Source organism: Pinus tabuliformis, chromosome X, assembly GCF_031772625.1.
Source record: "Pinus tabuliformis cultivar Carrire ecotype Pingquan chromosome X, CPIR1, whole genome shotgun sequence".
NCBI classification, from domain to species: Eukaryota; Viridiplantae; Streptophyta; class Pinopsida; order Pinales; family Pinaceae; genus Pinus; species Pinus tabuliformis.
The window spans coordinates 1,054,003,060-1,054,022,616 of record NC_142308.1 but is presented as its reverse complement, the minus strand read 5'-3'; the positions used below and the strand labels follow the sequence as shown (position 1 = coordinate 1,054,022,616).

General features: G+C 35.6%; 1 protein-coding gene and 1 pseudogene across 2 annotated transcripts; both read left to right on the top strand.

Annotated features, from left to right (window-relative positions):
- The first annotated feature begins 861 nt into the window (after window positions 1-861).
- LOC149143437 (uncharacterized) lies at window positions 862-5,463 on the top strand. Its single transcript, XM_089451825.1, has 7 exons — window positions 862-1,579; window positions 1,904-2,754; window positions 4,519-4,650; window positions 4,752-4,850; window positions 4,974-5,039; window positions 5,181-5,228; window positions 5,320-5,463. The coding sequence occupies exons 1-7, from the start codon at window positions 862-864 to the stop codon at window positions 5,461-5,463; spliced, it is 2,058 nt and encodes a 685-aa protein (XP_089307951.1).
- A 3,417-nt stretch (window positions 5,464-8,880) lies between these two features.
- LOC149143436 (putative disease resistance protein At5g47280) lies at window positions 8,881-18,396 on the top strand (annotated as a pseudogene). The gene is made up of 6 exons (XR_016264330.1): window positions 8,881-9,758; window positions 9,854-10,235; window positions 16,140-16,185; window positions 16,337-16,692; window positions 16,848-17,059; window positions 17,350-18,396. The product of XR_016264330.1 is annotated as a putative disease resistance protein At5g47280 (transcript).
- Window positions 18,397-19,557: the final 1,161 nt, after the last annotated feature.

Sequence of the window (19,557 nt, the reverse complement as noted above, 5' to 3'; positions counted from 1 at the left end):
AGCAGTACTACCGAGAATGAAAGGAAAACAAGGGCTAAAATACACCCCAGTCCTAAATTCATATTATATTTATATCCTAAATCTCCAATTTTTCACGGCATTTGGGTCAAATATCTATCTTCAGAGCTAACGATTCATTACAACTTTTTCTAAGTAATGTATAAATATATTTACTGCCCAAAAAAGAATCCAGCACCGAAGAAAAATGAATTACTAGGAATTGGCCGTACTGTTTACTAGTTTAGAGAAGTATTTAAGTTTAGGATTACATCTTTATGGAAATTTCGGTATAATATTTTTTTTTGAGATTTTACATCGGTTGTTTTGGGTTTATTTATTTTTGTATTCAGAAACAATTTGGAAGAGTTTTAATTAGAGCCCAACTCTATTATATGTTATTGCGAATTATTTGTTGTTTTGGGTTTATTTATTTTTGTATTCACAAACAATTTAGAAATACTTTATTTTTGTATTTATTTATTACTAAATACTTTATTTTTTTTATATAGGTATTATATATCAAAAATGTCTTCAAAAAAAGGAAATCAACTTTCTATCAAATTTTTTTTTGGATGGTCTAATACGTCTCAAGCTTCATTGCCTGATAAAGAAGATCATGATTTTGATCTAAATGAAGATTTAGATGTCTTGGGGCATAATGAAGAATATGATATGTTGCAGCATAATGAAAAAAGTGATGAAGAATTTCACCACGGAGAACCTACCACCCAAAAAAAAAGAAAAATGAAAGTAAAAAGAGAGTTTCGTGATCAGTGGAAAACTAAGTATAAGTGGTTGAGAGAGGCAAAGCATGAAGGAAAAACAATTATGAAATGCATATATTGTGAAATGCATAAGGCAATGGGGCCATGGGGAATTGGGACTGGTTGCTCTACATTGCAGCATGATTCTATAATTGTTCATGCTAATTCAAGCATTCATAAACTCTCACAGGCAAAGTGGATATGTGGAAATGAGAAGAAGGCGAAGTCTATTACAGAACATATTGCATGCATTGATGATATGAACAAAGAAAGAGTCATCACTACTATGAAATTAGTATATTGGATGGTACAAGAGGATCTACCACTTTCAAAATATGAATCTCTTTGTTTGTTTACAATGTCTTTACACACGCCTAATATGCCAAAGAACAAAGAGTACACATCATATACAAATCACATGGCTGCAAAAGAATTCCTTTTTGCTATATCTCAGTACCTTGAAGAGCTACAAACTTCCAAAATGCTAGATAGCCCTTTTTTTTCATTGATGTTAGATGAAAGTACAGACCGTAGTTTAGAAAAACATCTTGTGGTTTATGCCACGTTTTTAAACTCAAAAGGAATGGGTCTTCCAATTTCACAGTTTTTAAAGCTCATAAATGTTTGCGATGGAAGAGGGAAAACAACTTATGATGCAATCAAACATTTAATGGAATCAAGGGGCCTTTCAACAGAAAGATTGATAGGAGTTTCCACAGATGGCGCTTCTTCAATGGTTGGTAATGAAAATGGTTTTATCACTTTCTTGAAGAAAGATGTACCTAATCTTGTAGGTGTTCATTGCATTGCTCATCGTGAAGCCTTAGCTGCATCAGATGCTTCAAAAAAAATACCTGAATTATTATTTGTTGAGAAATTAGCAAATAAGGTATATTCTTGGCTGCAAAATTCTACGAAAAGAAATAGTCAACTTATTGCTCTACAGGAACTTATGCAACTTGAAACTCTTCAAGCTCTTCAAATCCATGGAGTTAGATGGCTTTCAAGGGGACAAGTCATTGAAAGACTTGTTGCACTTATGCCTCCCATATTAACATTGTGGAAAAATGAAAGAAAAGACTCATGGTATGATAAGGCAAGAATCTTTTCAGTACAATTTTGTTTACATATGCTTGTAGATATAATGTGTGAATTAAACAAGTTGAACAAGCAATTCCAAGAAGAGTACATTGATGTCAGCTCTTTAGGGGCAGCCATAGATGTCACGGTAAACACTTTGAAAAGGTGGTTTTTAAGAAGCGACACATTTGCAGATGGCACATGTTATTTATCTAAATTTATAGATGCCTCTAAATTTGGCTTTTTAGAAATTTGTGATAAGGAGGGGCTTGTTCACAAGCATGAATTACGATTTGTATCAATTCCACATGCATATGATGATTGTGTTGATATACAAAAACAATCATGGAAACCGTGTATTGAAGGTTCAATAGAAAGTTGCAAACAACTTGCAAAAGATTATGTTCAAGCTCTTGTAGAGAATTTGAACGGAAGATTCCCTGATCTTGCATTTTTCAACTCAGCAAAATTGTTTAGCCCTTGCCATTATTTAGAGGATGTTCATGGCAGAGAACGAAATTCAAAGCGTTGGCTCGAAAAGATTTTTCAACACTTACAACATCCTTATTATCAAAGTGAAGAAAACAAAACTACATTTGATTTTGAGGCTTGTTTGAAAGAGTTGCATCCATTTGTTGACACTCTTCGTGTTAATTGCGAGGGATCATCTATGAAAGATGCATGGAGGATTTTTTATGTTACAGGGTTGCATACAAATTTTCCTCACATGTCAAAATTATGGCAGGCGATACTTACTATTCCTGCAAGTACAGTTGCTTGTAAGAGAGGATTCTCAAGACAAAACATAATAAAGGATGTCCGAAGAACAAAGCTATCATTAGTTGCATTGGATGCCTTGATGCGGGTGTCTCTAACAGGGCTTGATTCATCTATGGTGGAATGGGATAGGGTATTTGACATCTGGAAAGATGCTAAATAAAGGAGAATCTTAAATATTTAAAGTTTTTGCTTTTATTTTTATGTTTGTAATAGTGGTGTTTTGACAATTACCTCTTTTGGTGAAACTGTCCAAAATTTAGTTTGTGTACATGGTGATATTGAATCTACTTTTTGAACATTTACATAGTTCATGCACATTATGTTTTTGGTTTCTCTGCCGGGGACTGCACAACATCACCAGCTTTATCTGTCTATGAAGGCAAATAGGCCCAAGTACTACGGCGTTCACGAGTGCCATTTTGATTGACACTTGTTATCGACTGTCTTTGTAGTTTTTAAATGAAAAACAATAATGACCTGTCTCTGCAGATGTAGGAGGAAAGTCTAAAGACATGTATTTATACGGCCTCAGCCTCTTCCAATGGCGCGCAATTAGCTGCCTCGCTTGATCAAAGCCTTAAGGTACTATCTCACCTGTTCCTGATAGGCTTGCTTTTAATGTGAACATTCTGATATATGTAACGTAGAGCTGTCTGATTGTCTGTGTCAATGTAAACATATGAATTTCAACACAGAATTGAGCAATTCTGTGTATATATATATATATTCGACGGTGGTCATGATACTTGTATTATCTTACCAAATATACCTTTCAGATTGGTCAATTTGTCTATTCTCTGGGGATACAATTATATTTCATTATCATAAACTATATTATATTAAATTTCAATCCGGATTGCTTCACATGTGATCTGCTTTGAGTCCATATCTTGAGTTTTTTTTACTTTATAGAGTTCTTTTAGATCATCTCACCAGCACTTTTATGGTCCTCCCAATCTATGACATCGCCCTTTCTACCTTATCAGAATTATTTCTATTATAATCAGAACACGATTAAAATTTTTAGAGAAAAGTTGGGTTGAATATTTATAAGTTGGACTCTTCACCCAAAAAAGGGGAAGTATATACACTAAATAAATTACTACTTTATAAAAATGCTCGGTGAAGTTTGTTTGAATGTGCACTCCGCTTATCATATACCAAATATGATGCCTAAAATAGTTCAAATTCGCACGTTGCGTTGGTTATTGGAGGACCATGACCGATTTCTTAGAGACTAATATTCAAAACAATTTTAAACTTTTCCTTTTTGGCAGATTTTGCGGTATATATTTTATTAGAATAGAAATCCATACATGCAAACATAATAAAAATATATTAGAATGGAAATGCATATATGCAAACATAATAAAAATATGGAATGCTGTCGGTGATGATCTACTTTTATTCTGTCACTATACGTTGCTTTAATTTCTCCATTCCTTGCCGTATGTCCAAAGTGATGCCATACCGAGAACCAGTAACCCCAACCCGAGCAACTGTGGATTAACGCGTATTTTGGCTTTGAAGTTTTGTGATCAGAAGTTGTCATCTTCTGTGAAAAAGCCGCATACAATTGGCAGGGATTCATGATCAGCAGGTCTCAAAATAAAGTGTAGCAATGAGACTTGAGTTCAATTGTACAACAAAAAATGAAAAATTTAAACAATTATGAGTATAATTTGAAATTAGATAAAACTTGTACAAATAAATTTTAAAAGTCATATGATAGGCAGTTTAAAAATAAAAACGTCATAAAAAAATTCCTTAACGAGTAGGGTCACCCGTCAAATTTAACCCCTGCCGCCTTAATTTCTTTTTTCTGTAGGAAACGTAATCTTTAACTGCTGGTTTCTTGTTATCTTTTACTATTGGGGAATTCTGTCTGATTCAGAAGCCACCGGAGGAAACCGAAGATGCGGCCTCAGAGAAAAAGAGAACGAGTTCTGTAATACAAAGCGACGATAATGCTGGCCCTGGGAATGCTGCTTGCAAGAGAACTCGAACCTCAGACGTTTCATTAAAGGTGAGCTTCAAAGTTCTTTTAAAATTTAGCACTTTTATCAATTTCAACCGCAGTTCTTGAAAAAAGATCTCCGTTTGAAAAAAAATTGCTGGTTCATGCAGGTGAATGTAAAGAAAGAAAAGCTCGGGGAACGAATCACAGCGCTGCAGCAGCTTGTCTCGCCTTTCGGAAAGGTTAATGCTCGTTTAGTTCTAAATGCTGTTTTTATAAAGTAGTAAGGCTGTTCCCTCTAAATGCTGTTTTTATAAAGTCGTAAGGCTGTTCCCTCTGTTTTTATGAAGTAATAAGGCTGTTCCCTCTGGAAATTTTAAATTTAATGACAGACGGACACGGCGTCAGTACTTCTTGAAGCCATAGGATACATTAGGTTTCTTCAAGATCAGGTCCAGGTAAATTTTAATATTTCCTCTAAATCTTCAAGTTTCCACAGTTTATAATTTGTTCCAGAACAGGACATTTCCTCAATTAGAAGTTCTTGTTTTCAAGGTTACGCGGCAACTGTTCATTTCTCAGTAGATTCATTGTTGCAGGTACTGAGCACGCCATATCTGAAAGGCATCCCTGCAGGCCGAAATTCAGTACGTTTCATAACCTAATGCCGCATCTAATTTCCGCCATTCTTGAAATTTTAATGTAAACTTGGTCGTATGATGGATCTTTCTGGAACAGGAAGGACGAGGGGACGATTCAGCCAAATGCGACCTTCGCAGCCGAGGGTTATGCTTGATGCCCCTATCCTCTACGCAGCACGTCACCAACAATAACGGTGCTGATTTTTGGGCGTCCGGAATTGGGGGCGGCACGAGACTATGAATACAACGCATCTGGAAATTTGTTCGTGTTTTTGGATGGGAACAATTTTGCAACCAGAAAAACAGATAAAGGCCAAACCCCATTTGTATAAAACAGAAACTGAATTGAAGACCACCAGAAACTGAATACAGGGATCGATCTTCAGTTCAAACTAAAGCTGCTGTGAATTTATTTTGATTGATATACGCACTCATGAGAAAACTTTGCGGGATTTAACCCATGAATTTTCTTACACGATGCAATGAATGTGACTGTAAACTGGTTGGTTTCGATATAGTGATAAATGAGAGGCGCCTTGAACCAGAGATGCGATGATCTTTTACAGACTCGGAAGCCTTCATATCCTTTTCCAAGTTTGTTAAACACACGTTATATATATATATGAACATTAAAAAATTGTTCGTTCGCCATTAATATGATATGAGACAAAATATTCACAAAATAACTTCGACCATTCATTCTGAAATATGTGTCTTTAATTTTTCTTTCAATATATATGGGAAAATTACATTTTCATGTAAAATTGACAGTAGATGCCTGGAGCACCGGACAATTTCAATGACTGGATAAAGTTGAATTTATTTATAATTTAATTTAAACAAATATAACCACATATTCCTTTGAAATTTTATTCTTCACAAACTTATGACTTTAGATGATTATTTTGGCTTGGGATGTGACTTAATATGTTTCTAATTATATTAATTATATATATATATATATATAAATAAAGCATTGGAAATTATTAATTATATATATATATATATAAAAAGAGCATTGGAAGTTATTAATTGAAGTTTTAGGTTTTAAATATTATAATTTAAGTTTTAGATTTTAGATCTTTTGAACGGAGGTGTGTGGTTTGTGTATATAATATGATTAACGGGTATAATTTATTGTAATTATGATTTTAATTATAAAGTATGGGAAATTATTTTTAATTATGATTTAGGTTTTTATTTTTTAAATAGGTTTTAATCTTTTAAATAGACGTGTGTGGTTTGTGTATGTAATATAAATTAGTATAGATTGATTTTAAGTATGGATTTAATTTGATCTGAGAGGGATCAAATTTCTTCAAGTGTAAATTTTTTTGAAGTGTAAAATACAATGTTATTTTTTATTGTTTAAATTGTACTTATGGAGTATATAGAGGACCAAATAAAAATTTTAACAATAATTTTTTTTCTATATATAGATATATATGAAGTTGATATCCACATAAATTAGTTAACATAGATCTTCAAATAGTTTATTTAAATCTCTTGTTGAAATATTTTTGAAAAATATAAGATTTAAACATATGATTCACACTTTTTTTCCTAATTACTGTACAACATATTCATTTTTTAATTATACCCGACATTATATTTGTATCTAAAACATAATTTTTAATTTTATTTTTTATTTTATAGGGGCTACTAGATTGTAGAATAAGACTCTTGGCTTAATTAAAGAGTTACAATTTTTAGAAAATTCATAGTTTGGAACTTGAAAGATATTGAAAATATTATTTTCTTGTTTTATATATATATATATATATATATATATATAAACTATTTATAATTATGATTTAAGTAATCTTTTGGATGCGTGTGGTTTATGTATTATAGTTTGATTGAAGAGTTATAATTTTTGGAAAGTTTGTAGTTTGGAAGTTGGAGTACAATGAGGGTTGTTATAATGAAAAAAATATCATAATAAAGTTATACCTTAGAGACATCTTTATAGTTCCATGATTTGTATTGTTTTATTTAATTATTTATAACTTAATTGTTATTATTGGTTTTATCCTTTTGCATTTTAAATTAAGAACATAAATATTTCAATGTTTGTGCTGAAAACAAAATCATAGATACCATATTGTATATGGTTTCTAAATTTTTTTGGTTTGTGTTTAGGATCAACCTATGTAATAGTTAATGTGTTACACTAAAATTGGTTGTTGATTTTATAATTTTTGTTATGTTTGTAGCAAATTTGTTATTTTTTTAGTAAAAATATAATAATGCAAGGTTGTAGGTAGGTTCAATTGGAAGATTATACATGAGCACTATAAATTGGAATATATTATTGTAAAGTCTAGTTGGTCTCAACTACAAATAATAGAACGTGTTAATATGATATCTTGTCTTTCTAGCATTTGGGTATTTTGGACTCTATTTCTTCTATGTTTGATCATTTTTTTTTTGGTATTGATTTTATGATTTGGTAGAGTGTTGAATATCTTGGTTTTTTGTATTAAGAGAAAATTATGGTTTGATTTGGGTTGTGTGAGAGAAAAATGCAAGTCCCTTCTAATCTTATGATCTCAAAATATTTAGTTTTGTCACACCTATAAGGAAAATAATAAAGATGTCACTTTATTATTTCAATTTGATTTATACTTGACTTCCTTCAACTTGTGATGTTGTTGCACACCCTTATGAAGGATAAGATTGCATGCAATTTGAGAACGAGTAAGCAATTGTTATTAAAATTGCCTAAAAAGATGTTACATATCAAAATGGTTCTTTTGGTATTCCCCTTAACAAATAGATTTTAAATAATGTATTATATTCATTGTAAGTTCAATTATTTTCTTTCCTTTGTTCCCACCTCTCCTTTTATCTCTCTTATATATTTATTGAATACTATCACACTTGAGTTTGAGCAAATAAATGAAATGAACATGTTATTGTTGGACCTTGAACAAACACTTTGAGGACAATTCTTGGGTAGTTACTTAACCAACTAAAATAGTAAATTAGGGACAATATTCAAAGAAATGTATATAGTTAAAAATTGAGGGAGATAGTGATATGGAATTCACATAATGTAAGCATTGCATTGATAGTGATATGGAATTCACACAGAAAAAGAAATTGATTAACAATCGACACGACATCCATAAAAGCGCGATGTCCACGAAAAGCACAAAGTCAAGGACGGCGTGAATAAATGTGGAATGAGCTCCACTTTCTGGGAATTGATTAACAATCGCCACGACATCCATAAAAGCGCGATGTCCACGAAATGTACAAAGTCAAGGACGGCGTGAATAAATGTGGAATGAGCTCCACTACAGTTCCACTTTCCGGGAATTGATTAAGTTGCTGCGAAGTTGTGTGAGTTACATCCATAAAAGCTGTGGGTTCCACTTTCATTATGAAAGCGCCATGTCCACGAAATGAATAAAGTCAAGGAAGCCGTGAATTAATGGGGAATGAGCTTCATTGGCAACCTTTAAAAGATTCCCTTATTATTTGTTCACGAAATTCATGCTAGAATTTAGATTATTTTATTTTAGAGTTTATGGAAACTTCGTTTGTCATGTAAAAATTAAGATAACATTAAAAAATATTAGAGTCAAAGAATATGAAATTCATTTCAAACCTGACTGTGCCACCTTTCCTCTATAATAAGTCTCGTCGCACCTCATTTCTTTCTCACTTGCCTCAGATATTGGACAGTCGTGAGCAAGCCGGGATTTTCATTATCAAACGCTTGTTCGCTCAGTGTCTGATTTCTGGAATTGAGAATGTCTCCGCCGCTGGTCGACCCTGTTATTGGTGAGCTTATTAAGCTAGCATTGACCGAGCTGCTCAGAGTCGTTAAAATCATTGCTTCCAGCAAAACATGGGGGAAAGAACTCGAGGAAAAACTATCGTCCGTAAAGCCTGCCATCGTTCAAATTTCCCGGCATATTTCAGATACATCGCCCGACAGAGATAACCAGTTCAAAGACTTTGAAGTTGTCCTGGAAGAAGGCATTACGTTGGTGGATAGCTTAGAGAAGGTACACAGCTTTGATATATACAGAAAGTACCGATATGGAAAGAAGATCCAGAAGTTTCAAAGGAAAGTCTACAATTTCCTTCTTACTCAAGTTCCACTCAATACCGCCCTTGATGTACAGAAACTAGATGCAGAGTTTATGGTTTATTTTCAACGATTTGAAAGTGAAATTAAGAGTGACATTGCCGGAATGGCTAATGAAATTAAGAGTGACATTGCTGGAATGACTGGTGAAATTAAGATTTACAATAGCATCACGCTTCAACAAATCAACACAACTCAGGTATGTCAGACCTCCAGTAATATGATGCATGAAACTACGACAGCTCATCAGGCCATCAACTGCACCTCCCAAATCCCGGATATGCCAAAATTTGTTGTGGGTTTGGATAATCGTATAAAAGACGTCAAACAAATTCTATTGCAGAATGATGTTAATGTCGTTGGAATAGCAGGAATGGGCGGGAGTAGAAAAAGCACTCTTGCAGCAGCCCTTTGCAGGGATACCGACGTCAAAGGTAAGATTTGCATTTTATTTTTGATGGATTTGTTTTCCAGACTTCCAGTTTATTTTCTGGTGAGTTTCTAATGCTTGTTAGCTTTGTATTTTCAGATCATTTTCAAGAAAACAACATCATTTTCATTACCGTCTCGCTTCTTGATAGTGTAAACGGTCCTTTACAGATTTTAGAGGTAATGTGGGATAAGCTAATAGATGGCCAAAGGCCTAAATTTCGGAGCATAGAGGATGCACGCAACCAGCTGAATGAACAGCTAAAGTCAAGAAGATATCGGCCAACTTTGCTAGTTTTAGATGATGTTCGGTTCACGGCAAATCTGGAAAGCTTGCTGTTTGAAACAAAAGGATACAAGACAATTATCACAACCAGAGGGGACGACACCATTCCAATGAGAGATAATACACGTCAACTGTATAAAATGAAGATGTTGGAGGAAGCTAATGCCCTGCCACTTTTCTGCTTTTGGGCCTTTGGTCAGACTTTGTTGGAGATCAGATGCACAACAAAAATTAAATAAAAAATATACAGCTGATATGTCAAGCACATAAGACACAAGAATTAACGTGGTTCACCCAACCAATCTGGGCTACGTCCACACAACTAAGGCATCAGCAATATTATTAATCAAACAGGAGATTACATAAAACTCTCACACACCTCTCCCAGCTATCCGTATGACTACCTATTTTATAGCAAGGAGAATCTAACTGCCTCTCACATCAAATTTAGGATGCATTAATTTTCTCCCAACAACCTGGAGCTAATCCAGCAACAGATTTCTATTGTTGTCACACACTGGGATTTTTGCCTATTTCGTCTAAAACAGAAAAATCTCAACAATCTCCACCTTGACAACAATTAGCCTGATGCCCTGTTTGTTTATTATTTTTATTTTTTCTGCAAGCCAAGAGAAGCCAAACACCAACGTAGCTTCTCTAACAAAACTGGTTTCGTGAACATGTCTGCACAGTTTTCCTTTGTATGCACCTTTTCAAGAGAAACGCCCCTTTCAGTGATAACCTGTCTTACAAAATGATACTTAATTGGAATATGCTTTGATTTACTATGATAGGCCGGATTCTTAGCCAAATGTATTGCACTTTGACTATCACAAAGTAACCTGATGTTGTCCTGTAACCTACCAAACTCACCAAGCAAACCTTTCAACCATACCGCCTCTTTGCAAGCATGCGAAGCAGCAATGTATTCTGCTTCAGTAGTGGATAAAGCAACAATGTTTTGTAGCTTTGACATCCAGCTAATAGCTCCACCTGCAAGAGTAAAGACATACCCTGAAGTTGACCTTCTCTTATCCAAATCACCTGCAAAATCAGAATCAACATATCCGCAAACAGATTCACTACTCTTATTGTAAGTAATACAATAACTACTTGTACCTCTCAAATACCGAAGCACCCATTTCACTGCTGACCAGTGTTCTTTACCCGGATTTGCCATATACCTGCTGACAACCCCAACTGCATGTGAAATATCTGGTCGAGTACAAACCATCACATACATTAAACACCCTACTACATTGGCATATGGAATTCGAGACATATAATCCTTTTCTTCATCTGTATTAGGACATAAACTCGAAGAAAGCTTAAAATGGGAAGCTAAAGGGACTGAAACAGGCTTCACAGGCTTCACAGTATTCATACCAAACCTCAAAAGTATTTTCTCAATATACTTTTGTTGTGATAGCCATAGCTTACCATTGCTCCTGTCTCTGAAAATCTCCATGCCCAAAATCTGTCTTGCTGCTCCTAGATCTTTCATATCAAATGTCCTTGCCATCTAAGCCTTCAACCTGTTGATTTCTTCTATGCTTTTGCTTGCTAAAAGCATATCGTCAACATACAATACCAAGATAATGAATATGCCATTATTCAATTGTTTAAAATAAACACAATGATCATATTCACTTCTAACATATTTCTGACTCAACATGAAAGAATCAAACTTCTTATACCACTGCCGAGGCGACTGCTTCAGGCCATATAATGACTTCTTGAGCCTGCAGACAAATTTCTCATTGCGATGGTGAACAAACCCTTCCGGTTGTTCCATATATATTTCCTCATCTAAGTCACCATGTAGAAATGCAGTCTTAACATCTAACTGCTGCAACTCTAAATCAAGCAAAACCACTAATGCTAACACAATTCTAATTGAAACAATTTTAACCACTGGTGAAAAAATCTCATGAAAGTCAATACCGGCTTTCTGAGAAAACCCTTTTGCAACCAGCCGTGCTTTGTACCTGTCTTCCGTATCATTCACACCCTGTTTCAGCTTGAAAACCCATTTACACCCCACAATTTTCCTGCCTTTCGGAAGCTCAACCAGATCCCATGTACCATTCTTACTGAAGGCCATCATTTCGTCTTTCATGGCTGCTTTCCACTTGTCACTATTTGAACCTTCTACAGCTTCCTGATAACACAAAGGTTCATCATCATTAGCGGTCAAAGCAACTGAAGTAACATGATCATCATACCTTCTCGGAGGGTGTTTGATCCTTGTAGACCTCCTTAAGAATGTTTCTGGTGCTTCCACAATTGGCTGTCTATCATCTGTAGGAACTTCTTCATGATCGCCATCTAAGTCCTGTTCATGACCTCCATCTGAACCCTGTTCATAATCTGATTCTGAAACCTGTTCATGACTAGAATCTGAACTATGGTCGTTATGACTATCATTAGAAATGCTGTCAAACTGAATGTGCTGGAATTCAAATACATCATCCTGTTTCAATCTACTATCTACATCTAACAGTACAAGAGAGGATTCATTAAACTTTACATCTCTGTTGATGATGATTTTGCGGGTAGTAGGATCCCACAATCTATATCCCTTTGTTCCATCACCATACCCAACAAAGATATACCTTTTAGACTTTGGATCTAATTTAGTTCGTTGATGTTTAGGCACTAGAGCATATGCTTCACAACTAAACACTCTGAGTTTAGAATAGTCACAAGGGTGTCCTTTCCATACCTCTTGCAGAACCTTGCAGCCTATCGCCGTTGATGGAGATCGGTTTATCACATAACAAGCTGTTGCCACTGCTTCTGTCCACAACTCCTTTTGCAACTCGGCGTTACTCAGCATACACCTTGCTCTCTCTAGAAGAGTCCTGTTCATGCGTTCAGCAACTCCATTCTGCTGAGGAGTATAAACCGTGGTCTTATGTCTCTCGATCCCTGCATCCTTGCAATAGCTGTCAAACTCCTTGGAAGTAAACTCACCACCATTGTCAGTTCTTAAACATTTTATAGTTCTACCAGTGCTGTTTTCTACCAATGCTCTAAACTGCTTGAAAACTGTAAAAACATCAGACTTCCTTTTCAACATGTAGACCCACACTTTTCTAGAAAAGTCATCAATAAACGATACAAAATATGACGAGCCACCATATGACGCTGTAGGGGCTGGACCCCAAACATCTGAATGGATATAATCAAGTATTCCTTTACTAGTATGTTTGCCTGTTTTAAACTTTTGCTTACTTTGTTTACCAAACAGACAATGTTTACAGAAATCTAACTTTCCAGATCTTAGATTAGGAAGTAACTTGCGGTCAGCCAAAATTTTCAACCCTCGTTCGCTCATATGGCCCAACCTTTGATGCCATAGGCGAATGGAACTACTGTCCTGTTCAGACACCGACACATGATCTGACCCAGTTCTACCTTCTAATTGAAAAAGATTTCCTACCTTCTTAGCCTTCATCACTAGTAAAATACCTTTATAGATTTTCATAACTCCTCCTTGAATTACAGTTTTATATCCATTGTCTCCAGTGCTCCTAATGAAATTAGATTTTTTCTTAGATCTGGTACATGTCTTACATCAGTTAACAATTTGGTTGTGCCATCTAACATTTGCAGTTGTATACTTCCTATTCCAACAATACTGCAAGTGACATCATTACCCATGTACATGACTCCATCATCAACTGATCTATATGTCTTAAACCAATCTTTATGAATACACATGTGGTTAGATGCCCCGGAATCTAACAACCAATGTTGATCATGTTTTGAAACATTAACAGACAATACCTCATCACTCATACCTGAACCAGATACTGAACCTGTATCTATGGTGTTGGCTTCCTTCTTTTCTGTCGAAGAGCCTTCTTTAGCAGTCTGCTTTCGCTTCCAGCGATCCTTTTTCAGATGTCCAGCCTTGCCACAATGCCAGCACTTCACCTTTGTCTTCTTTCCTTTGGAATTTGAACGAGAGCCGCTATGCTTTCCCCCGGAGTGTCTCTCTCTTGAGCGACCTCTGGCCATCATTACCTCTGACGTAGAGGTGTCTGCATTCTACCTCTTCCTCGTCTCCTCAGACAACAAGGCTCCAACAACATCGTCAAACTCAAGAATGTCTGCTGTACTAAAGCTTATGGAAGTAACAAAGTGATCCCAGGATTCGGGCAATGAACACAATAGAGTTATTGCCTTATCCTCTGAATCAAATTTCACATCTAGACTGTCTAATTGCACCAGTAAGGTATTAAAAACATTCAGGTGATCAGTAATCGAGGTACCTTCTTTCATCCGCAAACCGTAAAGCTGCCGTTTCAGGAGAATCCGATTTGTCAAGGATTTCGTCATATACAGCTTCTCCAACTTCGTCCACAAACCAGCTGCAGTCTTCTTTGACACAATGTTAAATAAAACATCATCAGCCAAACACAACCGAATTCCGCTCAAGGCTCTTCCATCCAATTCATTCCACTCATCATCTGTCACGGGGGAAGGCAGTTTGGACCTGCCCAACAATGCCTTTGCCACGCCCTGCTGTACCAGCAGATCATGCATCTTTACCTTCCAGATCTCGAAATTATTTTTGCCATTAAATTTCTCAATTTCGAATCGGACACTCTGAGTTTTCGCCATCTCGTCTAAATCAAAGAATCTCCAATTTCAATTTAAAAAACAAAATTGAATCTCAATTAAATGCCTATGCCTCAGATTATCTTCGCCTTTTTAAAAACAAAAAACAACAACCCCCGGTGCTTTTGCTGTTTAAACCTCAAATTTCAAATTAAAAAACGAATGGCGCTTGCTGATCAGCACTTGAACCGTGCCAAAAAAAAGTCGGTGTGAGTGATGACAAATTGGCGCGAGAATCCCACTCATATGCGCGCCAATCGGCTCATTAGGGCATTGGCGCACTTAATTAAATAAGATTCACGCTAATTCAGGTGGCTGGCGCGACTTCTTTTTAATTATTCGCGCCAATTAAAAAAAAAAAAAACAATAATATCACTGTCGGTTCTGCGCATTACACACCTTTGACGGTTGATTAAAAAAAACGATTTAAACACAAAATCAGATCCCCGCACCACGCTGTACACCAAAAAACTGGAATACGCACTACAACCACGCGGAGTTATAATTCATCGCCACACAGGTGTTATACTTCATCGCCACGGTGGTTTCAAATATATATCCACGCAGTTTTTAAATACAGAAATCCACGCCGTTTTATAGCATATCCATTTCACGCAGCACCAGCAATCAATATGGTGTTACTGGGCGCATAGTGATCAAGCACCAAAACCGCACCAGCACTTAATTAAATACGCACCAATGGACGGTAACAGCAATACTAACAAATGGACGGTAACAGCAATACGCACCACCAATGGATGGTAACAGCAATATGGTAATACGCCAATACACCAGCAATCAGGTAACAACAATCAGGTAACACGCTAATCCACTGCAGAACCCGCGACCTCCTCCAGCAATGCAGCAATTTCAAGCCTCCACGCAGGCTCAACCAGCTCCACGCAGCGTCTCTGGTCAACATGCTGGTTGGTTGGGCGATTATAGTTTAATATAATCAGTTCTGCGCCATCAGCAGACAACCAACACACTCCGCAACACTGTGTGTCTCTGAACCAGCAATTATGCGCTCCAGCTCAAACAACGCAGCCAGCGCTCCAGCTTGAGCACACGCTCCACCTCCAACTATGCCGCTCCTCCAACTCGCTCTGATGCCAATTGTTGGAGATCAGATGCACAGCAAAAATTAAACAAAAAATATACAGCTGATATGTCAAGCACATAAGACACAAGAATTAACGTGGTTCACCCAACCAATCTGGGCTACGTCCACACAACTAAGGCATCGGCAATATTATTAATCAAACAAGAGATTACATAAAACTCTCACACACCTCTCCCAGCTATCTGTATGACTACCTATTTTATAGCAAGGAGAATCTAACTGCCTCTCACATCAAATTTAGGATGCATTAATTTTCTCCCAACAACCTGGAGCTAATCCAACAACAGATTTCTATTGTTGTCACACACTGGGATTTTTGCCTATTTCGTCTAAAATAGAAAAATCTCAACAGACTTTGATTCCAACAACGACAAATCAGAATCTTGTTAGACAGGTATGAATTATACATACTATTCAATTTTTCTCAACTCCTTCCAAAACACTAATTTTGCAACTCTGTAACATCAAAACTATTGGTGTTCAATACAACTCACCCCCACAAATGTTGTAAGTCACGCCTTCAATATTTTCACAAATATTTGTAGGTTGCAGCAAAGTGCAATGGTTTACCACTTGCACTCAAGGTGATTGGAAGTTCTTTACGCCAAGCACCCCGGACAGTTTGGGAAGCTGCCGACGAGAAACTTTCAAGAGAACAACCTATATCAGACCCTCACAGAGATGAACTTCTTCGTTGTTTGGAAACAAGTGTAGATGTTCTTGATGAGGAGTCAAAGCAGTGTTTTCTGGACTTGGGGGCATTTCCGAAAGGTAGAAAGTTCAGCGTAGATTCATTATTGGATATTTGGGTATATGTCCGCGGGATGGAATGGAAAGATGCTTTTGTGGTCCTGTTAGAACTTGCAAAACGAAATCTCATAAATTTAATAGGCAATCCCGGGTAAGGAATTTGTTAACATCTCTAATTTGTTTTTCCAACTTATCTAACTTCTTGCTTCTGGATCCTTTCATGCTCTAAAAATATTGGGAGCTTTTTTTTATGACTATTATGGAACTTATTGGTCTGCTTTTTGATCATCTGATTTGATTTGTTAGGAGTGGTGCCATGGAATACAACTGCGCCTCCGAGCTTTCTTTTTCTCAGCATGAAGTAATGCGGGATTTCGCTGTGCATCTGGCTAATGAGGGGTCTATCGACAATCGTAAGAGGCTTTTCATGCCTCGCAAGGAGGATAATATTCCCACAAAATGGCGAACGACTCTCAGAAATCAAGTGTCTCGCGCTCAGTTTCTTTCAATTCATACAGGTGATCAATCAAGCTGCTCCAGATAAAATGGCCACAAATAAATCCTATGGTATTTCGCTGTATTGAGCGGCGGCTGTATATTCTCATCGTTCGATTTAGGCCCCGGAAAAATTGAACGAACGCTAGTCATATACAACCCTATTCAACTAATACAACCGTCACTCAATTAAAACCACGCTTTCTTTCCCTTCTATTCAATTATATTCATTACTTCTATTCAATAATTTCCCAACTTTATTAAAGGTGATTTACATACATTTTTATGACTATTAGATTTCTGAAATTTGCAGGGGCAATGCAAGACCACGATTGGTGTCAAATTCATTTTCCTGAGGTGGAAGCTTTAGCATTAATCTTTTCCGCAGGACAATATTGTGTTCCAACATTTTTACAGACCATGCCAAAACTGAAAGTTGTTATATTATACAATTAGAGTTCTCAGCGTGCAACACTCAGTGGGCTGCCCTCTTTTCCTTCACCTGTCCAGATAAGGTCTGTGCTTCTTAATAAGTTGCGTGTGCCTCTTCTTTACGACAACTGTATATCGTGGGAAAGATTGGAAAAATTGTATATATGCCTATGTGAAGGCCTTGAAAATATCACTAGAATAGATAAGGAAGTGGAAGCCCCCAACTTTCCAAACATTAAGGAAATCAATATTGATCACTGTAGTGATTTAAGGGAACTGCCAGCTAAGCTATGCAATTTGACTTCCCTCCAAATATTGTCTGTCACTAATTGCCATCTTATCCAAAAATTGCTTGAAGACTTGGGAAGGTTAAGGTCAATGAGGGTGCTAAGATTGTCCACATGTCCAATCTTGTCAAGGTTGCCGCCATCCATTTGCAATCTCGGGGAACTATAATATCTCGATATTTCACTATGTGGGTGTTTGAAGGACCTTCCCTCTAAATTTGATCAGCTATCAAAGTTAGAATGGTTGGACATGAGGGAGTGCTCGGGATTGAAGAAGCTGCATAAAATCAAATTGGAATCTTTAAAGCATGTAATAATTCCTGATCAGGCGATGGAGGGAGAGTGGCTGTCCCTTCCAGGTCTCACCGTTGAGTTCGTGGAAGAACGCTTTAGTTTGGATTGGCTTGATGAGTGAAGTATTTGTTAGAAGCTCAGGAATAATTGTTGTTTTGTTACACCGCTTTAGTTTGGAATTACTGGAGGTAGAACGCTTTACTTTGGAATTGGCTTGATGAGTGAAGTAGTTGTTGTGTTAGACCGCTTTAGTTTAGTTTGGAATGACTGTAGGTGTCAACTTGTTGGATATAATGCAAAAGGCAGAGCCTTCGTTTTCTTTGAACTACACCATGTTTTTCTGGGTTCAAAATATATCACATTTAATTTTGATATTGTATTCTACAATAACTCAAATTAATATATCTACTACTCTGATATTGTATTTTACAATAACTCAAATTAATAAATCTTAAAAATTATGTGTAAATTTAAAGTTAACTATTTTGATAGTGTATTTTATAATAACTGAAATTAATTAAATTTAAAAAATACTAAATGTAATTTTTTCCTTAATTCCAAAATTAACGAGAACCATTTGGTAGCATGTCAATGTTTTTTTTCAAAGTTTATAATTCATTCTCTCTGAATCTCCATGTCTCAATGTATGTATCACCTCAACAAACATAGTTACTTAATTTCAATTTATAGACCTCTTTAATATAATCATTTTGAATATCAATGACAGTTTTTATAAATAAATAACATTTACCAATTCATATATATTTTACATGATTAATTGCTTTTAATAATAATGGTGTAAAATATACTGAACTAATTCATTAACTTAATTGGTTAAAAAAACTCAATAATAAAACATAAACCAAATTAAAATAAGAATAATTAAACATTTGATGATAATTAAATAGAAAAAATATTTCTACTAACATTGCAATTAGATTTTTGCATATTAATTCAACTATATAGTATTTTTGTATATTGATTTACCTAAAAAATTAGAACAACAGTTTTTTTTTAATTATAAAATATGATTTAAATTATTTTATCAATTAAAATTTATTTTCCCTCCATTTAATATCACATTGTTGCTCATTCAAGGACATAAAACGGATGTTAAAATTACTAAATATTTTGTATTTAATATCTTACCTAGAAATACAAAACAAAAAAATATCTACGATAAAGTTTTAAATTCATATTAACAAAAACTAAACCAATAAAATAAAAAACTGTAAACTAATATAATTCTAAATTTGGTATCGATGCTTGCTTCTCTATGAGAAAGGTACAAAGCTAACTTCAGGTCCAAGTTTTACTCTATATTTAAAATAAATAAATACATATTCTCTTTCGTGGCAAGACATATCCTTTGCATCATTCCTCCCCCAAAGAAACAAAAGACGACATTGACTTCTATGCAGATTCCTTAGACATTACACTGACAATTCAAGAAATGGATGGCACTAAATTCTCTGAGTATACATACTCACTTCATTTGATGTCATTCA

Excerpts from the sequence above, each read along its gene's own strand:
- LOC149143437 (XM_089451825.1), top strand. The coding sequence starts at position 862 with ATGGGGCCATGGGGAATTGGGACTGGTTGCTCTACATTGCAGCATGAT. Across the intron at positions 1,580-1,903 it reads TGTTCATTGCATTGCTCATC|ATATAATGTGTGAATTAAAC; the intron begins GTGAAGCCTTAG and ends ATATGCTTGTAG. Across the intron at positions 5,229-5,319 it reads TCCCTGCAGGCCGAAATTCA|GAAGGACGAGGGGACGATTC; the intron begins GTACGTTTCATA and ends TTTCTGGAACAG.